The sequence below is a fragment of the Myxine glutinosa genome, chromosome 14, assembly GCF_964187855.1.
Source record: "Myxine glutinosa chromosome 14, kmMyxGlut1.1, whole genome shotgun sequence".
In the NCBI taxonomy this organism is placed as follows: domain Eukaryota; kingdom Metazoa; phylum Chordata; class Myxini; order Myxiniformes; family Myxinidae; genus Myxine; species Myxine glutinosa.
This window is the reverse complement of record NC_136274.1, coordinates 73,647,605-73,666,797: the sequence shown is the minus strand read 5'-3', so window position 1 is coordinate 73,666,797 and position 19,193 is coordinate 73,647,605. Positions and strand designations below refer to the sequence as shown.

Sequence of the window (19,193 nt, the reverse complement as noted above, 5' to 3'; positions counted from 1 at the left end):
GTTCTAAAGCGAGTGTGAAATGCCGCAGACGTTATTTTTAAAAAAGGTGGAAGTTCTGTGTGGTACCCACGCACAGGCCCTGTACGCTCCTCACAAGACTGTGTCAATGGTCGTTGCGCAACGTTCACAATGGCCTGTGCGTGAGTGCATGTTCTTCCAGTTGAGCGAGCCAAGCTGCCTCCCGGCCCCTACCTCCTCTCCTCATCTCTCCCTCCACCCCGGCCGCATTTGGCACCGGGTTTGATGTCATCTTGGAATAATTATTACTCTCCGAGTGCTGATGCTCAGAGCCGCAGTGACGTCTTTTCCATGATCTGAAGCTTTCACCGGAATGTTTCTGATAATGACGCGGTCCCATTTCAATGGGCTTCACAACTAACGAGATGATTGGTTTGTCGCAGTATAGGCCATTATCACTTTATCACGTCGTCTGTCGGTGAAGAATTTACTGGGGTTGGGATTGTGCGGGAAGGGGATGATTATTGGAGGAAACAGGGGAAGGGTTCATAGTGGAGAAGCGGAATTGCAGCCAGACAGGCCGAGGGAAGCCTGCAGAGCTTTGTTTGATGGATTACTCTGGTGTTTGGTTACCAAAGGTTTCCAGGCCTTGGTTATTAAAGTTCAAATGATGCCTCAGTTGGCTTAACCTGCACCTTACGCCTACTCAAAGCTCTTGAGCCGATCGCTCTGCCGTTCGCCAAATGTTTGTGCGATCTTCAATTTGGAAAAACTAGACCCGGCATGCGGCATGAGGGCTTGCCCTGCCCGTTTGTTGCCCTTGCGTTTGATGTTGGCGGTCACCTGCGGTCAGGATTAATGACACGTCTGCGCTTCCCTCTTTCTCTCTGCCCTTCCCACCCACACCCCCTGCCACGCAGAGGCGCGCAGAGATGGCCCACAGGCTTCTGGACCGGCTGGGGTCTCGGCCTAAATTTGTGAGTAACCGCAGCTGGCCGACTCACTGGCTCGGCCACACGGTGCCGTGTCCCATGGTTGTAAATATGTACACATTTGACAAATGTATTCCTTCCAGTCCACGTGGAGTTCCTGGTGTGGATGAATTTGTACAATGGCTGGAGTGATACGATGCAGTATTGATAAGGGCCGTTTCATATTGCATCTGTTTCGTGCCTTATTAAACATTCAATTGTTTAAAACGTTCTTTTGCCCGCAGCCTCTCTACACCCAGCCATCGGACACCAGTCAATACCACCAAAATATCCAGACGTGAGTCTTACGCAACGATGTTGTTTTTTAAGTTCCCTCTTTTCCTTTTTCCCATTGTTTTGCAAATGTAAACCCTGGGGCGATAGGCGCCTCACGTCGGTTATGAAACCATGATGTGCGACCTCACGGTTATTGTCCTGCCGGTTGCTTTTTTGGTTGTGCAGTCATAACCCTGGTATGACTGGAATGATCTTGGAATTCTCAGCGGATACTTCGGTCTCCGCTGAATGAGGATATGCATGCCAGAGGAACCCTTATTTGGGCAAACATGCTTGAACTTAATTTTGTTAGACGACCAAGTGAGGTGAGACAGGAAGTTGTGGTTAAATTTGATGGTTTTGTTTGTTTTTTTAATGTTTTTTTTTGCTTTTTTTTTGCTTCTCAACATTCATCACGTGTCAGGATTTGAGAATCTTAAAAAGACAAATACGATTTTTTTTTCCTGTATGGAAATGAAGGTATCGATGTAATGTAGGACTTTGGATCACTTGTATTTCCTTGCATCGAATCTTGAATTGGTACATATCTGGAGCATGTCGTCTTTATCTGCACCTTAAAAAAACAAAAAACAATTGGATAATCTTTAAGCGAGAGTAACCCACAGGCCTCGTCTGTTTCATAAACGGGTGTGGATATGTTTACTACACGTACTGCAGCCTTGGAAATGACAGGCAGGCAGCTCGTAAAATGTTTAAGATTAACCGTGAGTGTTTGAGAGAATGTGCGCCCGATTGGTCGAAGGTTTTGCAGCTGATACTGTCGCACATTTAATACATACACCGTGTGACCGTTTGTTTCAGGTAGAAAAACAAGATTGGGCTTGGGGTTTATAGATTAAAGTAGATCTGAGAACGAATGATCGATATTAAAGTAGTTCTGTGTGTGGACTCACACGCTCACTGACCCACAGACAGATTGCAATAGCCTCTCCTGGCCATTCGGGAATGGGTAAAGCCAGCAATCTGCATGTTGGATGCAATGGATCTTAGGTTTTATTATTTAAATTACTGAAGTTCACAAGTCAAAACAAGAATGAGCGCACTGTGGTCACAACCTGAGACAAAACTGGCCGATTGGGAAACATGTATTTAAAGCACTCGTAAAAGATGAACAGTGTGATTGGGAAACACACATTTAATGCGCTATTAAATAATTAACTCGGCCCCTCTTATCCACGTCACCCTATCCATTGGTTATATCAAAACGAGCTGATCCGTCACACAGTACAGATTGCTTAACCCCCAATATGTCGCCGTTCAAAAATTACTTCTGCTTCTTTTTTAACCCAATTATTTTATTTTTTTTCCGTAATTTGCGTCCACAAAGCTTTATGACTGTGCGTTGACGTATTGTGCATTCTAACGGACTTTATTAAACCTTACTATTATTCGACATGATTAGAAACAAACAAACAACCCAAACAAAGCCAATGGAAATCTGACGCAACTAATCCAGGCAGTGTATAATCAGGAGAGGCCTACAGGCCTGATGTCTTAGGCCCACCAGAAAACCAAGATGGCGGCCATACCATTTCATCTCGGTGCCATGGTGGGTGGAGTCGAGCGTGTGCGTGTCGTCCGGCAGCCGTCCCACTAATGGGTGCACATTTCAAAAATCGACCCCCAACAATAACCCCAAAAACACCAACAACATGGGCATCCCAAAGCTCCTGTCGTCCTGTGACATGTCGCAGGTAAAAAGCTTGACTGGAATGTGGACCCATTGACGATTCAAATGGTGCCATGTTGTGTGATGATGAATGGCTTGCCTTGATTGATGCTTCCCTAATTTAACCCCTCCCCCACCTTGACAATCTGGAAAAGGATATATCCAATGGATTTGTGACGCCCATGTACACTGTGAGGTGCAGCCGTGATCAGTTTAACCTTCCTGTTGTATTCACCCACCGTACTCTCGCTGCATTTATAGCACGTTGCTGTCTGTCGTCTGCAGGAACTTGGCAACGCGTGGGAAACTCATCTTGTATTTCCAGCGCAAATCACAGCTACGCAAGGCAAGAGTACGTACACAGAGCATTTCATCTGCCCCACATATTCTCAACCATCTTCCACCTCCGACCCCCCAAACTCTGCTCCATCCTCCCGTCCAAAAACACGTTCCCTTCTGCCTTCTGGGATCGCAACGCTAACTTTTTCAGCTGTGAGGAAGAAATATGAACACTTGAAGCTTTAGTTTAAGGTGCAATTAATTGAGGTACCGTTGTTATTGCAGCGATGCAGCGGTCTTCCTTTTTTTTCCATCCCCCTCCCTCCTTTGTGGCCAATGATGACGAAGAACAGCGGACCTGTCGTTCCAAGTGGATCTTCACTGACCGGCGGTATTTATCCCTGCAGGAGGAGGCCTACGTCATTCGTTACGAGCACCTGTTGCAGACGTGGGAGCGTCGCGTCGAACGCACCGAGAGCACCCCGCGGCGGTGCACCCGCGATGCCCGTGCCCGTGACTTTTACGAAAAGCAATTTCCGGATCTGCGAAAGCAGCGAGAAAGGAGAGAGAAGGGTCAGAGGTGAGAGGGAGCGTTTGCGGTTTGAGTATTCCATCTCCCGCGGTCCAATTTATTGCCCTGTCTATTGATGAAGCACGTTTTGATGATTAGTGCAGGACTCTGGATGTGTTTAGGGCCTCGTTGTCATAATGTACGCAAAATGGTGGGATTGTTCACCGCCCCCACCCAATCTCTTTTTGCCTCCTACCTCCCCTGGGCTACCTCCCATCTCCTCAACACCTTATCATTTTCCCACTATTCCTCCCACACACTCCTACCCTCCTTTCTCTCTCCCTTTACCTATTCTCAATTTCAATCTATTATCCGTTTAATAGCTCTCTCCCCATGTATGATGGGTTTTTTACATTAACCGAGTTAACACTTTCTAGTCATCCTTGGCAACTACAGTCCCTGTTTTGGTTGGTATTAGCATGGCAGCGGACAGCCAGGCTCTCCTTTCTCTTCACCTGGTATCCTCGGTCAACCTGTTGCACTCTCTTCCCTTCTTCCTGCCCCCTCCCTTTTATTTACATCCTTGCATTAACTGTTTCTCCCTCTCCTTTCTTTTTCTTTCTTTCTTCCCCCTATTTTCCTTTTCCACCCCTCTTCCCCTCACCCCACTTGTTTTTTTCACCTTCCCTCCCACCTTGCTGTCTCCAAATCCCCACCACCCAACTGCTGTCTCCCCACCCCTCCCCCTCCCACCTTGCTGTCTCCAAATCCCCACCACCCAACTGCTGTCTCCCCACCCCTCCCCCCTCCAACTTGCTGTCTCCACCCACCACCCAATTGCTGTCTCCCCACCCCTCCCCCCTCCAACTTGCTGTCTCCACCCACCACCCAACTGCTGTCTCCCCACCCCTCCCCCTCCCACCTTGCTGTCTCCAAATCCCCACCACCCAACTGCTGTCTCCCCACCCCTCCCCCTCCCACCTTGCTGTCTCCAAATCCCCACCACCCAACTGCTGTCTCCCCACCCCTCCCCCCTCCAACTTGCTGTCTCCACCCACCATCCAATTGCTGTCTCCCCACCCCTCCCCCCTCCAACTTGCTGTCTCCACCCACCACCCAACTGCTGTCTGCCCACCCCTCCCCCCTCCAACTTGCTGTCTCCACCCACCACCCAACTACTGTCTTCCCACCCCTCCCCCCTCCACCTTGCTGTCTCCAAATCCCCACCACCCAATTGCTGTCTCCCCACCCCTCCCCCCTCCAACTTGCTGTCTCCACCCACCACCCAACTGCTGTCTCCCCACCCCTCCCCCCTCCACCTTGCTGTCTCCAAATCCCCACCACCCAATTGCTGTCTCCCCACCCCTCCCCCTCCAACTTGCTGTCTCCCCACCCCTTCCCCCTCCAACTTGCTGTCTCCACACACCACCCAACTGCTGTCTCCCCACCCCTCCCCCCTCCAACTTGCTGTCTCCACCCACCACCCAACTGCTGTCTCCCCACCCCTCCCCCCTCCACCTTGCTCTCTCCAAATCCCCACCACCCAATTGCTGTCTCCCCACCCCTCCCCCTCCAACTTGCTGTCTCCCCACCCCTTCCCCCTCCAACTTTCTGTCTCCACCCACCACCCAATTGCTGTCTCCCCACCCCTCCCCCCTCCAACTTGCTGTCTCCACCCACCACCCAACTGCTGTCTCCCCACCCCTCCCCCCTCCAGCTTGCTGTCTCCACCCACCACCCAATTGCTGTCTCCCCACCCCTCCCCCTCCAACTTGCTGTCTCCACCCACCACCCAATTGCTGTCTCCCCACCCCTCCCCCTCCAACTTGCTGTCTCCACCCACCACCCAATTGCTGTCTCCCCACCCCTCCCCCTCCAACTTGCTGTCTCCACCCACCACCCAATTGCTGTCTCCCCACCCCTCCCCCTCCAACTTGCTGTCTCCACGCACCACCCAATTGCTGTCTCCCCACTCCTCCCCCTCTAACTTGCTGTCTCCACCTACCACCCAACTGCTGTTTCCCCACCCCTCCCCCTTCCAACTTGCTGTCTCCACCCACCACCCAACTGCTGTTTCCCCACCCCTCCCCCCCTCCAACTTGCTGTCTCCTCAACCCCTCCCTCCTCCAACTTGCTGTCTCCACCCACCACCCAATTGCTGTCTCCCCACCCTTCCTCCTCCAACTTGCTGTCTCCACCCACCACCCAATTGCTGTCTCCCCACCCCTCCCCCTCCAACTTGCTGTCTCCACCCACCACCCAATTGCTGTCTCCCCACCCCTCCCCCTCCAACTTGCTGTCTCCACGCACCACCCAATTGCTGTCTCCCCACCCCTCCCCCTCTAACTTGCTGTCTCCACCCACCACCCAACTGCTGTCTCCCCACCCCTCCCCCCTCCACCTTGCTCTCTCCAAATCCCCACCACCCAATTGCTGTCTCCCCACCCCTCCCCCTCCAACTTGCTGTCTCCCCACCCCTTCCCCCTCCAACTTTCTGTCTCCACCCACCACCCAATTGCTGTCTCCCCACCCCTCCCCCCTCCAACTTGCTGTCTCCACCCACCACCCAACTGCTGTCTCCCCACCCCTCCCCCCTCCAACTTGCTGTCTCCACCCACCACCCAATTGCTGTCTCCCCACCCCTAACCCTCCAACTTGCTGTCTCCACCCACCACCCAATTGCTGTCTCCCCACCCCTCCCCCTCCAACTTGCTGTCTCCACCCACCACCCAATTTCTGTCTCCCCACCCCTCCCCCTCCAACTTGATGTCTCCACCCACCACCCAATTGCTGTCTCCCCACCCCTCCCCCTCCAACTTGCTGTCTCCACGCACCACCCAATTGCTGTCTCCCCACCCCTCCCCCTCTAACTTGCTGTCTCCACCTACCACCCAACTGCTGTTTCCCCACCCCTCCCCCTTCCAACTTGCTGTCTCCACCCACCACCCAACTGCTGTTTCCCCACCCCTCCCCTCCTTCAACTTGCTGTCTCCTCAACCCCTCCCTCCTCCAACTTGCTGTCTCCACCCACCACCCAACTTGCTGTCTCCTCATCCATCTCTCATTCTCCCACATGGGGGATGGGGTAGAGAGGCGGGGCGTGGGGAGGATTGGGGGGGGGGGGGTGGAGGGGATGGCAGGGGGTTAATATGGCAAGACCCAAAGTGGGGATATCGTTTCGTAAGATCATTAATTGGTTCACGAGTTATCAAGTGACCACTATATTCGTCATGTGTGTGCGCGTCTGTGTGTGTGTGTGTGGGTGTGTGTGTGTGTGTGTGTGTGTGTGTATGTATGTATGTGTGTGTGTGTGTGTGTGTGTGTGTGTGTGTGTGTGTGTGTGTGTGTGTGTGTGTGTGTGTGTGTGTGTGTGTGTGTGTGTGTCTGTCTGTCTGTGTGTCCCTGTCTGTCCGCAGCATAACTACCCGATGATATCATCCGATCTTGATGAAACTTGGGTGGGAGGTTGATATCATGATCTAGTTGTGACATGCCTAGAGTGGGCGAATTGCGCCCATTGTGGGCGGAGCCACGCCCAAAAAAGACGTCTTTTTAGGGGGTAATCGAGTTCAGGCAACATCTTCTCCAAGGGGATTGGTGGAATCTTACAGGGATTTCGATATTTGGTTTGGCCAATGTCATGTGTCTAGTCCCACGGAGCTCGATTTTTTTTCTTTTTTTTTTTTTCATTTAATTTTCACCGAATTTTCGGTATTGTGTAGCTAACTATCCTCATAACTGATTAATTTAGACTACGGATTTTTATGTTAAGAAAATAGGCCTTTTATGTTTTGAAAAGCGGAATTTTTTTTTTTTAATGTGAAAAAATCCCGAAATATTTTTTTGCCCCGTTTTATTCATTTTTTATTATTACCAAGTTTTTCAGAAATCAGTCAAAAAAAGAACAAAAAATGGTAAGCTTTTTCCTGCACAACATTAAGCACTCTGGGCTAGTAAACAGGTAAAAAATGACGTTCAGGTACCTTTATTGCAACCGCATTGTTTGATAAGTAGAGGACTAGAAGAAATTGACAAGACCCTTTTAGGAACGGTTAAAGTAGGTGTTTGAAATCATTATCTTGGTAATGTTCTCCTTGGTGAGGCGGTGTCGGCGGTCGGTGAGGACGTTTCTGTAGACGGAGAAGGACCTTTCCACGTCGACGCTGACGATGGGGCAGTACCTCAAGAGGGGGATGTCGGCAGGCTTGACTCCAGCCGGCACACCAACCTCAGATCCATGCTGATCTCCATCCAGGATCAAAGCCACTGTCCTCAGCACACCAATGTCGGGATTGCGCTGCAGCACCGCCTTGAACTTGGTGAGCAGGATCTCCTTACGGCAGCCTCGGATCTTTTCGAGCTCCTCCTTGGCCTGATCAAGGAGCTGGAAGGCCTTGGCCAGCTCCATGCCGGCCTCCTCCAGCTGCTTAAGGATCTTCGGGATGAACGACACGTGGGCATTTAAGAAGACCAAACTGAGCTTGATGTCCGCCTTTCCGAACAGGTCCTTGGCACTCCGGATTGCCATCGCGTCGTCATCGTTCAGCTGGTCCACAATGTCCTTGACGGCCTCGAAGTGCTCGGCGTAAAACACCGCGGCGTCAATCCACGTCCCCCACCGAGTCAGAATGGGCTCCGGGGGGAGAGAAAGATTGGGCTGCTGCTCCTTCCAAAAGACAACACGCGACGAGGCTTTGACGAACACCTTCTTCGTCGTGGCAATCAGGTCGTTGACGTCCTTGAACATTTCTCGGACTGTCTCGCAGACACGGAGGAGCGCGTGGGCAACGCAAGTCACATGCAGCAAGTCCGGGAAGAGTTCCTTCAGGGCATGGCCGGCCTTGATCATATAGGCTGTGGCGTCGCTGACGAGGACCTTGAGGCACTCCGGCTTGAAATCAGGCCAAAGATAGCGCAGCGTGTCATTGACTGCATGCACGATCTCCCCGGAGTTGGTCTTCTCCAGAAACATGCACTGGACGAGGTGGGGACGAAAGTACCCCTCCTTGGACAAGCGTCCCGCGATGATGTTGGCCACATATCGACCTGCCGAATCGGTCGTCTCGTCGATGGACAGCCAGATGGGCTGCTGTCCGAGGTCGGCACGGATCCCCGCCAAGGCCTCGTCGTAGCACTTGTCGAGGTAGTGCTTTCGAATCCAGCTTTCATCGGGGATCTGGAGAGTGATGTGCTTCTCCAGGAACGACCGGAGGGCAGGGTTTTCCAATTTCGACCATGGGATGCCAGCGGCCAGCATGGCCTGGCACAGCTCCTGAGCCACGACGTCGCACTTGTGCCTCTTTGCGCCACCAAAGTCCTCCATGGTGGCTTGCGTGACCGTCCTCTTCTTCTTCAAGCCAAGTTGCTCTTGTGGCGGTCTCCTCGGACATGTTGGGCCAGCTCAGACTTCTGCTTCGCCCGGAAAGTGTTTTCACAAGCTCGACAGAAAGCCGTGTCACTCGACACGTACTTGAAGGTGGCCCCATCGCCGCCAGCGTTGAATTCCTTCAGCCACTTGTCATGAAGAGCAGCACTCATCTTGATAGGAGACTTGTTCACACTTTGTGTACACTCTCTCACTGTAGTACACCGCCTCACTGCTGTACACGCTGGGGACGCAACGCATGCAAGTGGACGCAACGTTTTGTTTTTGAGATCGATCGCAGTTAAAAATTTCGATCACAGTTAAAAAATTTCGATCGCAGTTTAAAATTTCGAAAAATTCCCTAAGTTTTTTTAGCGTTGCCAGACATTTTCGACCAAAAAGGGCATTTTATTTTATTTTTCCCGAAAAAGGGCGAAATTCTTTTTTTCTCCGAAAATAGCAAAATAATTTTTTTGTGCGCAAAAAAGCCGTTTTATGTGAAAAAATATTTTTTATTTTTTCACATAAAAATCCGATGTGCACTGATTATACATTATTTTCTCATTTCAAGGTCAGTAACCTTCGTTTTGACATTTCCGGGCCTGTCCGGGCCTGTTTCGGTTATAGTCCGTCATTTGTCATTGAATACCGCTCGCTCGTGAACCATCGTTCTCCTGACTTGTATTATGCTATTATCGTAAGTGTTGTTATTACCCTCGCTTGAGGAGAGGGTATTGCATTTGAGTCCGTTTGTCTGTCTGTTTGTTACTTGCAAAATCGAAGATTTTTCAAGTATATTGGTCGGTTGCGTTTGTGGTTCTGTCTGTCTGTCTGTTTGTCTGTCTGTTTGTCACCTGCCTACAGGTCACAATTCAAAACCGATCGTCACGACACTTCACCAATTTGTATTCGGTTGTCCCAATTGAGAAGACTATTGATTTTTAGGTCAAAGGTCAAAGGTCATCTGGTGGTCAAATTTCTAAAATCGCCATTTTAAATCCAATTGACTTGAAAATTGAATAGCATTTGTATATTGAGTCACTAAACTGGGAAAGGAACTATTTTTGAGGTCAAAAGGTCAAAGGTCAGCTCAAGGTCAAATTTTTAAAATCATCAATTTTCATCTGAAAAGCCATCAATTTTCAACCGATTGACTTGGAAATTGAACAGCATCTGCATATCGAGTCACTAAATTGGGAAACATCCTATTTTTGAGGTCAAAGGTCAACTGAAGGTCAAACTTCCAAAATCATAAATTTTCATCTGAAAAAACCCGTCAATTTTCATCTGATCGACTTGGAAATTGAACAGCATTTGCAAATTGTCTTACTAAATAGGAAAACCAACTATGTTTGAGGTCAAAAGGTCAAAGGTCAACTCTAGGTCAAACTTCCAAAATCATTAACTTTCATCTGAAAACCCATCAATTTTCATCCGATTGACTTGAAAATCGAACAGCATTTGTGTATTGTCTCATTGAATTGGGAAACCAACTATTTTTAAGGTCAAAGGTCAACTCAAGGTCAAACTTCTAAAAGTATTTTTCATCTGAAAAATTGTCACTTTTCATCCTATTGACCTGAGCTTTGATCAAGATCGTAAATTTTAATCTTCATGAAATGGACAATTTGCTGTATCAATGGAAACTTTTTTTGTGGGGGGCAGGGAGGGTGGGGGGAGGGCGGATTTGGCAAGTATCGTGCTCCGCATGACGTCTTCTTGTTTGTTTGTCTGTTTGTTTGTCCGCACAGAATAAATATGATTTTCTCCGCAACCGTTGGTCCGATTGACAGAAAAATTTTCGCCATAAGTGCAACTCCACCTGTATACTTTTTTAATGATAATTATGACGTCATAGGTCACGTGGTTCGGCCGCCATCTTGGAAAAACCGAAAAACTTTGCACCTCTATCGCCGAAAGCGCTGCATAGAAAAAATTGAGACATGGCTCATTGTAAAGAACTCTCCATGGGGAATAAAATATTCTAATGATGATGTCATGGGTGCCTCCATTATGACGTCTTAATTCGACAAGTACAAAACTTAATCTGATCAAGATGACATTTCTTGAGCATAATCTAGGAATAAATTAGTTTAGAAAAAAAATAATGATGACGTCGTTGGTCACGTGGTTCGGCCGCCATATTTGTTTTAACACAAAAGCCTTAAAAACCACTGAAAATACATCCTGGCAAGGGTTTGCACTCTGATTGCTCTTTCTTGTTACTTTTGTAATGCGGAGCGGCTTTGGAAAAATGACACAAAAACGCCTTGTAAGAACTCCATGTTAGTGGAAGGAAGGGTCATGTTATTAACCCTTGCAGGGTATATAAACTACAGTAGATCTTCGATCAGGTGCGTTCGTCGACATGATAAGCATAGACTGATGTGGGATTCTTCCAAATTTCTTGCTGTTTAGTGTTAAACAGCATTAGCGACTGTTTTAAAATGTAATCACATGTATTTGTGGTTTATAATGTTTTTACTTCTGGTAGGGGTGCATCCACTAAAACGCCATGATAAGCTGTTTATACACGTTTTATTTAAGGAGGAAAATCCCCTTGGGGAGATGGGATATTATTAGTATTAATATTGTTTTGTAACAACATTGAAATTGTGCTGTTATCATTAGTTTTGTTATGAAAAGTGTTCTTGTAAAAACGCCACGATAAAGTTATCTTAACATTGTTTTACACCTCAACACGCAACCCCATTGGCGAGGAAAAACCCCTTTGGCGGGGAAAACCCCCTTGGGGAGGGGGGCAAATGAATGCGCTACAACCTTCATTGTGTGTGTGACCCTTAGTCCTCCTGTCAAGTTTGGTTGAGATTGCATAAGTAACGACCAAAGTATCGCAGTCAAAAATCGTCACAGACAGACGGACACCAAATTGCGTATTTTAGTATGATATATACATGTATTAGCGTAGCCTTCTCTGACAAACCAATTAATTGTCCTATTTGACAAAATAAATTTACCCTTGCGAAGAGTGCTTTAACCTCAGCGTTGCCCAGATAAAAAAAAGGGAAATGTAATACCATCTGCCACCACCACCAGGTGGCGCTACACGGTACACATTCACATAGAGAATTTATGCCCACCCACACTCCTGCCGCATGAGGCTGCAGCCACATAGCCTATCTTACCCCCCACACAAAGTTTAGAGTTTGTAACAAAATATGTGGCCTGCATATAACATCACAAACAAAACAAACAGAGACAAAATTTTAACTTTTGACTTTTATAGGGGTAGATAGATATGATCAATTAAGTTCTCTGACCTGGACGAACGCCGTGATCATACCATCACGACAATGTCATTAAATATGTTTTACCTTTCCCCTTCTGTTTTTTATTCAGTGGTATATTACAACACGCTGTTTTTCTTCCTATTTAAAAGGCTTTTCTCAATTTCCTCTCCAACTCATTCCACTTCAAAAAAAAGAAATTCAATATCTTATACGTCTCCCTCACTACATGGTCTAAATTCACATTCATTCCATCCATCCTCCATCATCCTGAACCGGATTGCTAACTTGAAAATCACAACAAACCCAATTTGTTATCAATGTTCGTCTTTCATTAATCATCCACTTTCTAAACTCCCCTCTTGCCCCTCCCATCCAAATCCCCCCCCTTGCACCTACACTCCGAAACTTCCCCCTTGCCCCTCCACTCTTAAACTCCCCCCTTGCCCCTCCACTCCTGAACTCCCCCCTTGCCCTTCCCCTCCTAAACTTCCCCTTTGCCCCTCCCCTCCTAATCCCCCCCCTTGCCCCTCCACTCCTGATCTCCCCCCTTTCCCCTTCCCTCCAAAACTCCCCCCTTGCCCCTCCCCTCCTAAACTCCCCCCTCACTCCTCCCCTTCAAAACTCCCCCCCAATCCCTCCCATTCAATTCTCCCCCCATACCATTCCTCTCCAATTCTCTCTCCTCCACCCTCCTCCTCCAAGCTGCCTCCTCCCCACTTCGTCTCCCTTCTATCTCATACCTCCACCCCCCCAAACCTTCTACTTTCCTCTGCCCCCCCTCAAACAACCCCTCACTGTGCCGCATCCCTTCACCAGCAAACCTTTCATCCTCCTCATCCTTCCCTTTCTTGGAACTCTTCTGCAACATCTGAAACACTATCAACTGCTCTCCCTACCTCCCCCTCTCATCCTTCATCTTACCCTACTCCTCCCCTCCCCTGTCCTGTACCCGATGCTCCCCCTCTCTCTTCATTAACGGTATGGACCTCAAACATCCGGGGCCTTCGCTCAAACCTGACTGATCTCTCCATACAGGTTGCTTCTGACAATCCAGACTTGATCTGCTTAACAGAGACTTTCCTCCTTCAAGATGTCTCTGATTCCTTAATATCTCTTCCTGGTTACTCCCTCCTCCGGTATGATAGACCTGAGCCTCGGCCTGGTGGTGGGGTGGCTATCTTTGTCAAAAACTCTCTTCCTCACTCTCCTTGCACTGCTCTCTTTCCTCCTCACCCGCAGGAGTACCTCTGGTTACGGCTTCCTCTCCGCTCCCACCTTTTGTTCATATGTGTGCTGTACCGTCCCCCAAACAGTGATGACTCCATCTACATTTCAATGTCTGACAACATGGACCAACTTCTATCCACTCATCCCAACTCTCTCTTCCTCATATGTGGTGACTTCAACTGTCATCATGCCACCTGGTTGGGTGTGGGTTCCTCTCTCACTAGTCATGGCACCTCAGCAAAGGACTTCTGTGACTCACTGGGATTGACACAATCTGTCAATTTCCCGACCCGGATCTCAGCCAATGGAGTATCTTCTCTTCTAGACTTGGTTATGACAAACTTCCCTGCTAATGTCTGCTGCTCTTCTTCTGCTCCAATCGGTTCTTCTGATCATGTGCTTGTCAAAGTGGACATCTCTCTGGCCATTCTCAGAGAGCCTCCTCAGCGTCGACGAGTCTGGCATTTCACTCAGGCTGACTGGGACGGTCTTCAAGCAGCCATCAATCGTCTGGATTGGTCTCCCATCTCCACTGCCTCTGACATCAATTCTTCCTGGGAATTCTTCCAAAGCAAACTGATCTCTCTCATGCACAGATTTATCCCATCTCGCCTTCAATTGTCTTACCCTTCCTCCCGTCCATGGTACACTGAATCTTGTGGTGAGGCAGTTGCCCTGAAACAACTTGCCTTTGCCTCTTGGAAGGCTAATCCAACTGAAGGAAATCTCAGTTCCTTCCACCAAGCTCGGAACAAGTGTGTGTCTACCCTCAGGAGTGCCAGGAAGCACTATCTCTCCTCACTCAAGAATGAACTCTCAAACCTGTCTCCTTCCTCCAAATCCTGGTGGCGTCTGGTCAAATCTGTTTCTGGTGTTTGTTCCCCCTCCATCCCCTCCCTTACCTCAAATGGCCACACAGTTGACATCGCACGTGACAAAGCCGAATGCCTCAACTCTGTGTTCGCCTCGAAATCCTTAGTCCCAAACCCATCTCTCTCTGTTCCCACCTTTCCCAGTCGAACCCAAATGCTCCTGGACTCTGTGTCCTTCTCTCCTGACAAGGTGGAGGAGTTTTTGTCAAACCTCGACTCTGATTCTGCAACTGGACCAGATGGCATCAGCCCACGGGTCCTAAAATCCTGCTCTGCCGCTCTATCTCACCCTCTCTCTGTTCTTTTCACCCTATCTTTTGCTCAAGGTCATCTGCCAGCATCCTGGAAATCAGCTAACATTACCGCTTTACACAAAAAAGGTGCAAAAACAGATCCTTGCAACTACAGACCAATCAGCCTGCTCCCAATTATCAGCAAAGTCATGGAATCCATCATTGCTTCGGATATGAAATCTTTCCTCTTCTCCAATGGCTTGATCTCTGATCATCAATTTGGTTTCAGACCAGGTCACTCTACTCTGGACATGCTGCTTCTGCTGTCTCAACAATGGATGGAGGTCCTGAATGCCAAACAGGAAATCAGAGCTGTCTCCCTTGACATATCAAGGGCCTTTGATACGGTCTGGCACCCAGCTCTGCTCACCAAACTCTCCTCCTATGGTATCCATGGAAATCTCCATGCATGGCTTGCGGACTTCCTCTCTGGTCGTAGTCAACGTGTGGCCCTGAATGGATTTCTCTCATCTCCCCTTCCTGTTCAGGCTGGAGTTCCCCAAGGAAGTGTGCTGGGCCCTGTGCTTTTTCTGGTCTTTATCAATGATCTCTCTGACTCTCTGGAAAATCCTCTCTATCTCTTTGCTGATGACTCCACTCTCTGCCGCTCCATTCCTCTTCCCTCAGATAGGCAGTCTGCAGCCTCCTCACTCTCTGAAGACCTGGACAAAATCACAGACTGGTCAAACAAGTGGAACATGTCTTTCAATCCTGCCAAATCTCACTCTCTTACTATGTCTCTCCGAAAAGATCGACTGGACAACCCTCCCATCTACTTTCTCAACAATCCTCTCCAAGAAGTTCTGTCACTCAAGCTTTTGGGTCTCACTATCTGCCATGATCTTTCTTGGGAAAACCACATTTCCAAGCTGGCCTCCAAAGCCAGTCGCCGACTGGGCATCCTCCGTCGTGCGAAGTCCTTCCTCGGCACACCTGAGCTCCTCACCACATACAAGGCTTTCATCCGCAGCTCAATGGAATACTGTTCTCCCCTATGGGCTGGTGCTCCTGCCTCACACCTGGCTCGGCTTCACGCTGTTGAATCCAAAGCTTTCAAAATCATTGGAATCTCCCGCGATGAAGCTATCTCTGAGGGCCTTTCACTCACTCACCGCAGGCAGGTAGGTGGTCTTTCTGTCTTCTACCGACTCCTCTCCGGCCTTGCTCCCCCAGCTCTCTCCGTGCTCTGTCCCCCAAATATTCCTACAGGTCGCACAAGATCTGCCAGCAACCCTCTGATGGTTAAACTGCCGAAATCTCGGCTCTCTGCTCACCTTCACTCTTTCATTCCTCTTTTCTCCCGCCTGTGGAACAAACTCCCACACTCCCTTCAATCCCTCTCCTCCCTCCAGGTCTTTAAAACAGCTGTTCACCACCATCTCTTATCTTCCCCCATCCATAACCTTGATCTTTTCTACCCCCACTAATTCACCCCAGATCCACCTTGTTTGAAATTCCAACTTATTTCCTGGAAATCCTGGCAGTGTCCATATGTTTATACCTCTCCCACCCCCCCCCCCTTCACATGCCTCCCCCCCTTCACATGCCTCCCCCCTTCACATGCCTCCCCCCTTCACATGCCTCCCCCCCAAAGCCCTCTCCCTCCCACAGATCTCTCGATGTCTCCATGTCTCTCGGTCCCTGCTCTCAAATGTTGTGTTTGTGTCCTTCCCCCTCTCTCCCCGTCTTGTCTGCCGCTCCCGATGTTATTTGTTTTATGTGTCTGTTTGTCTTTCTGTGTGATTAATTTTCGCTGTTTCACGAGCCTCGATCTTGTATACAAAAAAAAAAAAAAAAAAAAAAAAAAAAAAAAAAAATTGTAGCCCAAGAAGGGCCTTTTGCAGTGCAACAATGCAAAGGCCAAATGCTGTCACCAAGCAGATGAAAAGCAAAGGTACGGACAAGTTTTTCTCCGATAGTAGCAATAGCTATAATGGGACTCGATCTGGTGTCCTCACAGATCACAGTTAGGGGTGTGTCATTAATACACACAGGCGCGCGCGTGCACACACACACACACACACACACACACACACACACACACACACACACACACACACACACACACACACACACACACACAACACAAACAAACAAACACACACACACACACACACACACACACACACACAAAAACAAACACACACACACACTGGAATGCCATGATGTTATCCGGCATGTCGATGCTTTGAGGAAAGTTTACTTTTGACTTATCCAGATGGATTGAACGGACGAGTTTTAAATTTAGATGCTGGTGGCAGAATTGTAGGATATTGTTAATTATTCCTGCAAAGTTTGCTGACGATGTGTGAAGCGGTGAAAGAGAGCGGAGACAGGAAACACCACAAAGGGACAAATCTCATCCTTTTATTTATGTAGATAGATTAGCGAAACAAAGGCCCACTATGCTGCTTATTTTACTTTTTGTCTGTCTGCAAGATGACTTAAATTAGTATCCGCAAATGGAATAGAATAATTATATTCTGGGCCCTTTCAAATACAAATGATGTCATTTGTAGAGTGATTCATTAAATTTATCTTTGTGAGGAGATTTCAGAATGGAAAAGTTGTAAAAGGGTGACATTTTGCAAACTTCCTCTTGAGGACATTTCATGTCATTTTCTTTTGAGTGGTTTTTTTTTTGTAAATTGGACAATTGATTTAACTGATTATAATCAACCTGCACTGAGGCTTCAGCTTCTCCACTGTATCTTCACGATGTTAAGTCTGACGAAGCTGAGAATTCAGTACAGGGTTTCAGAGGGATGAGTCTGGAATAACTGACCTGTTTGTTATTCTTGATCTGTCTTGTCAGAAATTACATCATCAAGGAAGTGATATCATAAAAATGCTTTATGTTTATCATCTCAGGAATGCCATGTCGTAAAAAAAAGTTGAAACGGTGCACAGACCTACGGAGCAAAATTCCTGTAACAACTACATTGTGGTCCGATTTGCCAATGGTCTAATGAAGGTCTTACCCTTAGGTACACAGGAGACGTCTCACTTGTCAGATTATGACCAGTAATACAATTTGCTTATTTATTTACAGGCTTGGCCAGAAGGGATACAGCTCTGCATATGGGAATGATGAAGACCTGTTGGACCTTGGCACTGAGCTTTCAGATACTGAGGTATGTTGGTGGGTGACAGCCATGTTGAGACACTTTGGCGGATGGGTAGTGCTTGTGATGCTGTTATAGAATACTCTGCCCTCAAAAATGAAAATTTGCAGCAGTCCTTGGTACTGGTAATTTTATTTAATTACTTGCACTACCAAAGGTGGATGGAGGTTATGTTATCACCCCCTGTCTGTCTGTCTGTTTGTGAACAAAATATGTCAAAAAGTTGTGGACGGATTCGGACGAAATTTGGCAGAGATGTAGCGTATGTGACAAGGACGCAATGATTAGATTTCCGTGAAGATCCGGATTCGGATCCGGCTAGTAGAATATTTTAAGTGATTCTTCACGATTGGGAGATCGGGCCAAAAACGATACATAGCATGATATCTCAAAAAGTTGTGGACGGATTTGGACGAAACTTGGTGGACCAGTTTGGTGTCTGACAAGGACGATTCGATTCGATTTTGGTGAAGATCTGAATATGGATTCGGATATGAGAATTGTTTAATTTTCAAAGTGAATCTTCACCATTGGGAGATAGGGCCAAAGACGATACATAGCAGGATATATCAAAAAGTTATGGATGGATTTGGATGAAACTTGTTGGACAGGTTTTGTGTGTGACAAGGAAGAATCGATTCAATTTTGGTGACGATCTGGATCCGGATCCGGCTAGTATAATTTTTAAAGTGATTCTTCACCATTGAGTTTTCAAAAAATCTCGTGTGCATGCTGTACTACCCTTGTGTTCTTAGGAGGAACCAAGTAATGCTCTAGAAACGTTTATATAAAGGAACCTTTCTAGAGCTTTTTATAAACTTTATATGAACGTTTCTAGAGCATTACTTGGTTCCTCCTAAGAACACAAGGGTAGTACAGCATGCACACAAGATTTTTTGAATATCCTTTATTTTCTATCGGCTGGCATTTTCCACAAGCCATGGAATGTCCCTTAGTTTCTAATGTTTGGCATTTTCTCCAAGCTATGGAATGTCCCTTCTTTTCTGTAGTTTGCCATGTGGCAAATACCATATAAAGGGGCCTTTTCTATACCCCTGGCACTTTTCCCAAGTTGTTCTATTTCTCAGCTCGTGGTATGTAAGCAGTAAAACGTTTGTATAGGTCGTGATTTGCTGCCCATGCCAAGTTGCCCTGAAGTCACTGAGAGTCGAGCACAGTTTGCCTGCTTTTTGAGATATCCTGTTCACAAACAAACTAACAATAAATATGTCGCGCATAGCACAATACTTGCAAAATCCCTAAAATATGTTGTTGGCCTATGATGACCTCAAAAATACTTGGTGGTTGAATTCAGTGACCTGGTATGCAAATCCTCTTAAAATTTCAAAGCAATCAGATGAAAATTGAGGATGTT

General features: G+C 47.6%; 1 protein-coding gene across 1 annotated transcript in view; it reads left to right on the top strand.

Annotated features, from left to right (window-relative positions):
* The window catches only part of LOC137439910 (nuclear receptor corepressor 1), a 345,171-nt gene that overhangs the window by 132,140 nt on the left and 193,838 nt on the right, over positions 1–19,193 (top strand). Inside the window, 5 exon segments of the mRNA XM_078768007.1 lie at positions 879–935; positions 1,175–1,227; positions 3,181–3,247; positions 3,582–3,754; positions 17,746–17,827. Of these exon segments, the coding sequence (XP_078624133.1) occupies positions 879–935; positions 1,175–1,227; positions 3,181–3,247; positions 3,582–3,754; positions 17,746–17,827 (432 nt within the window).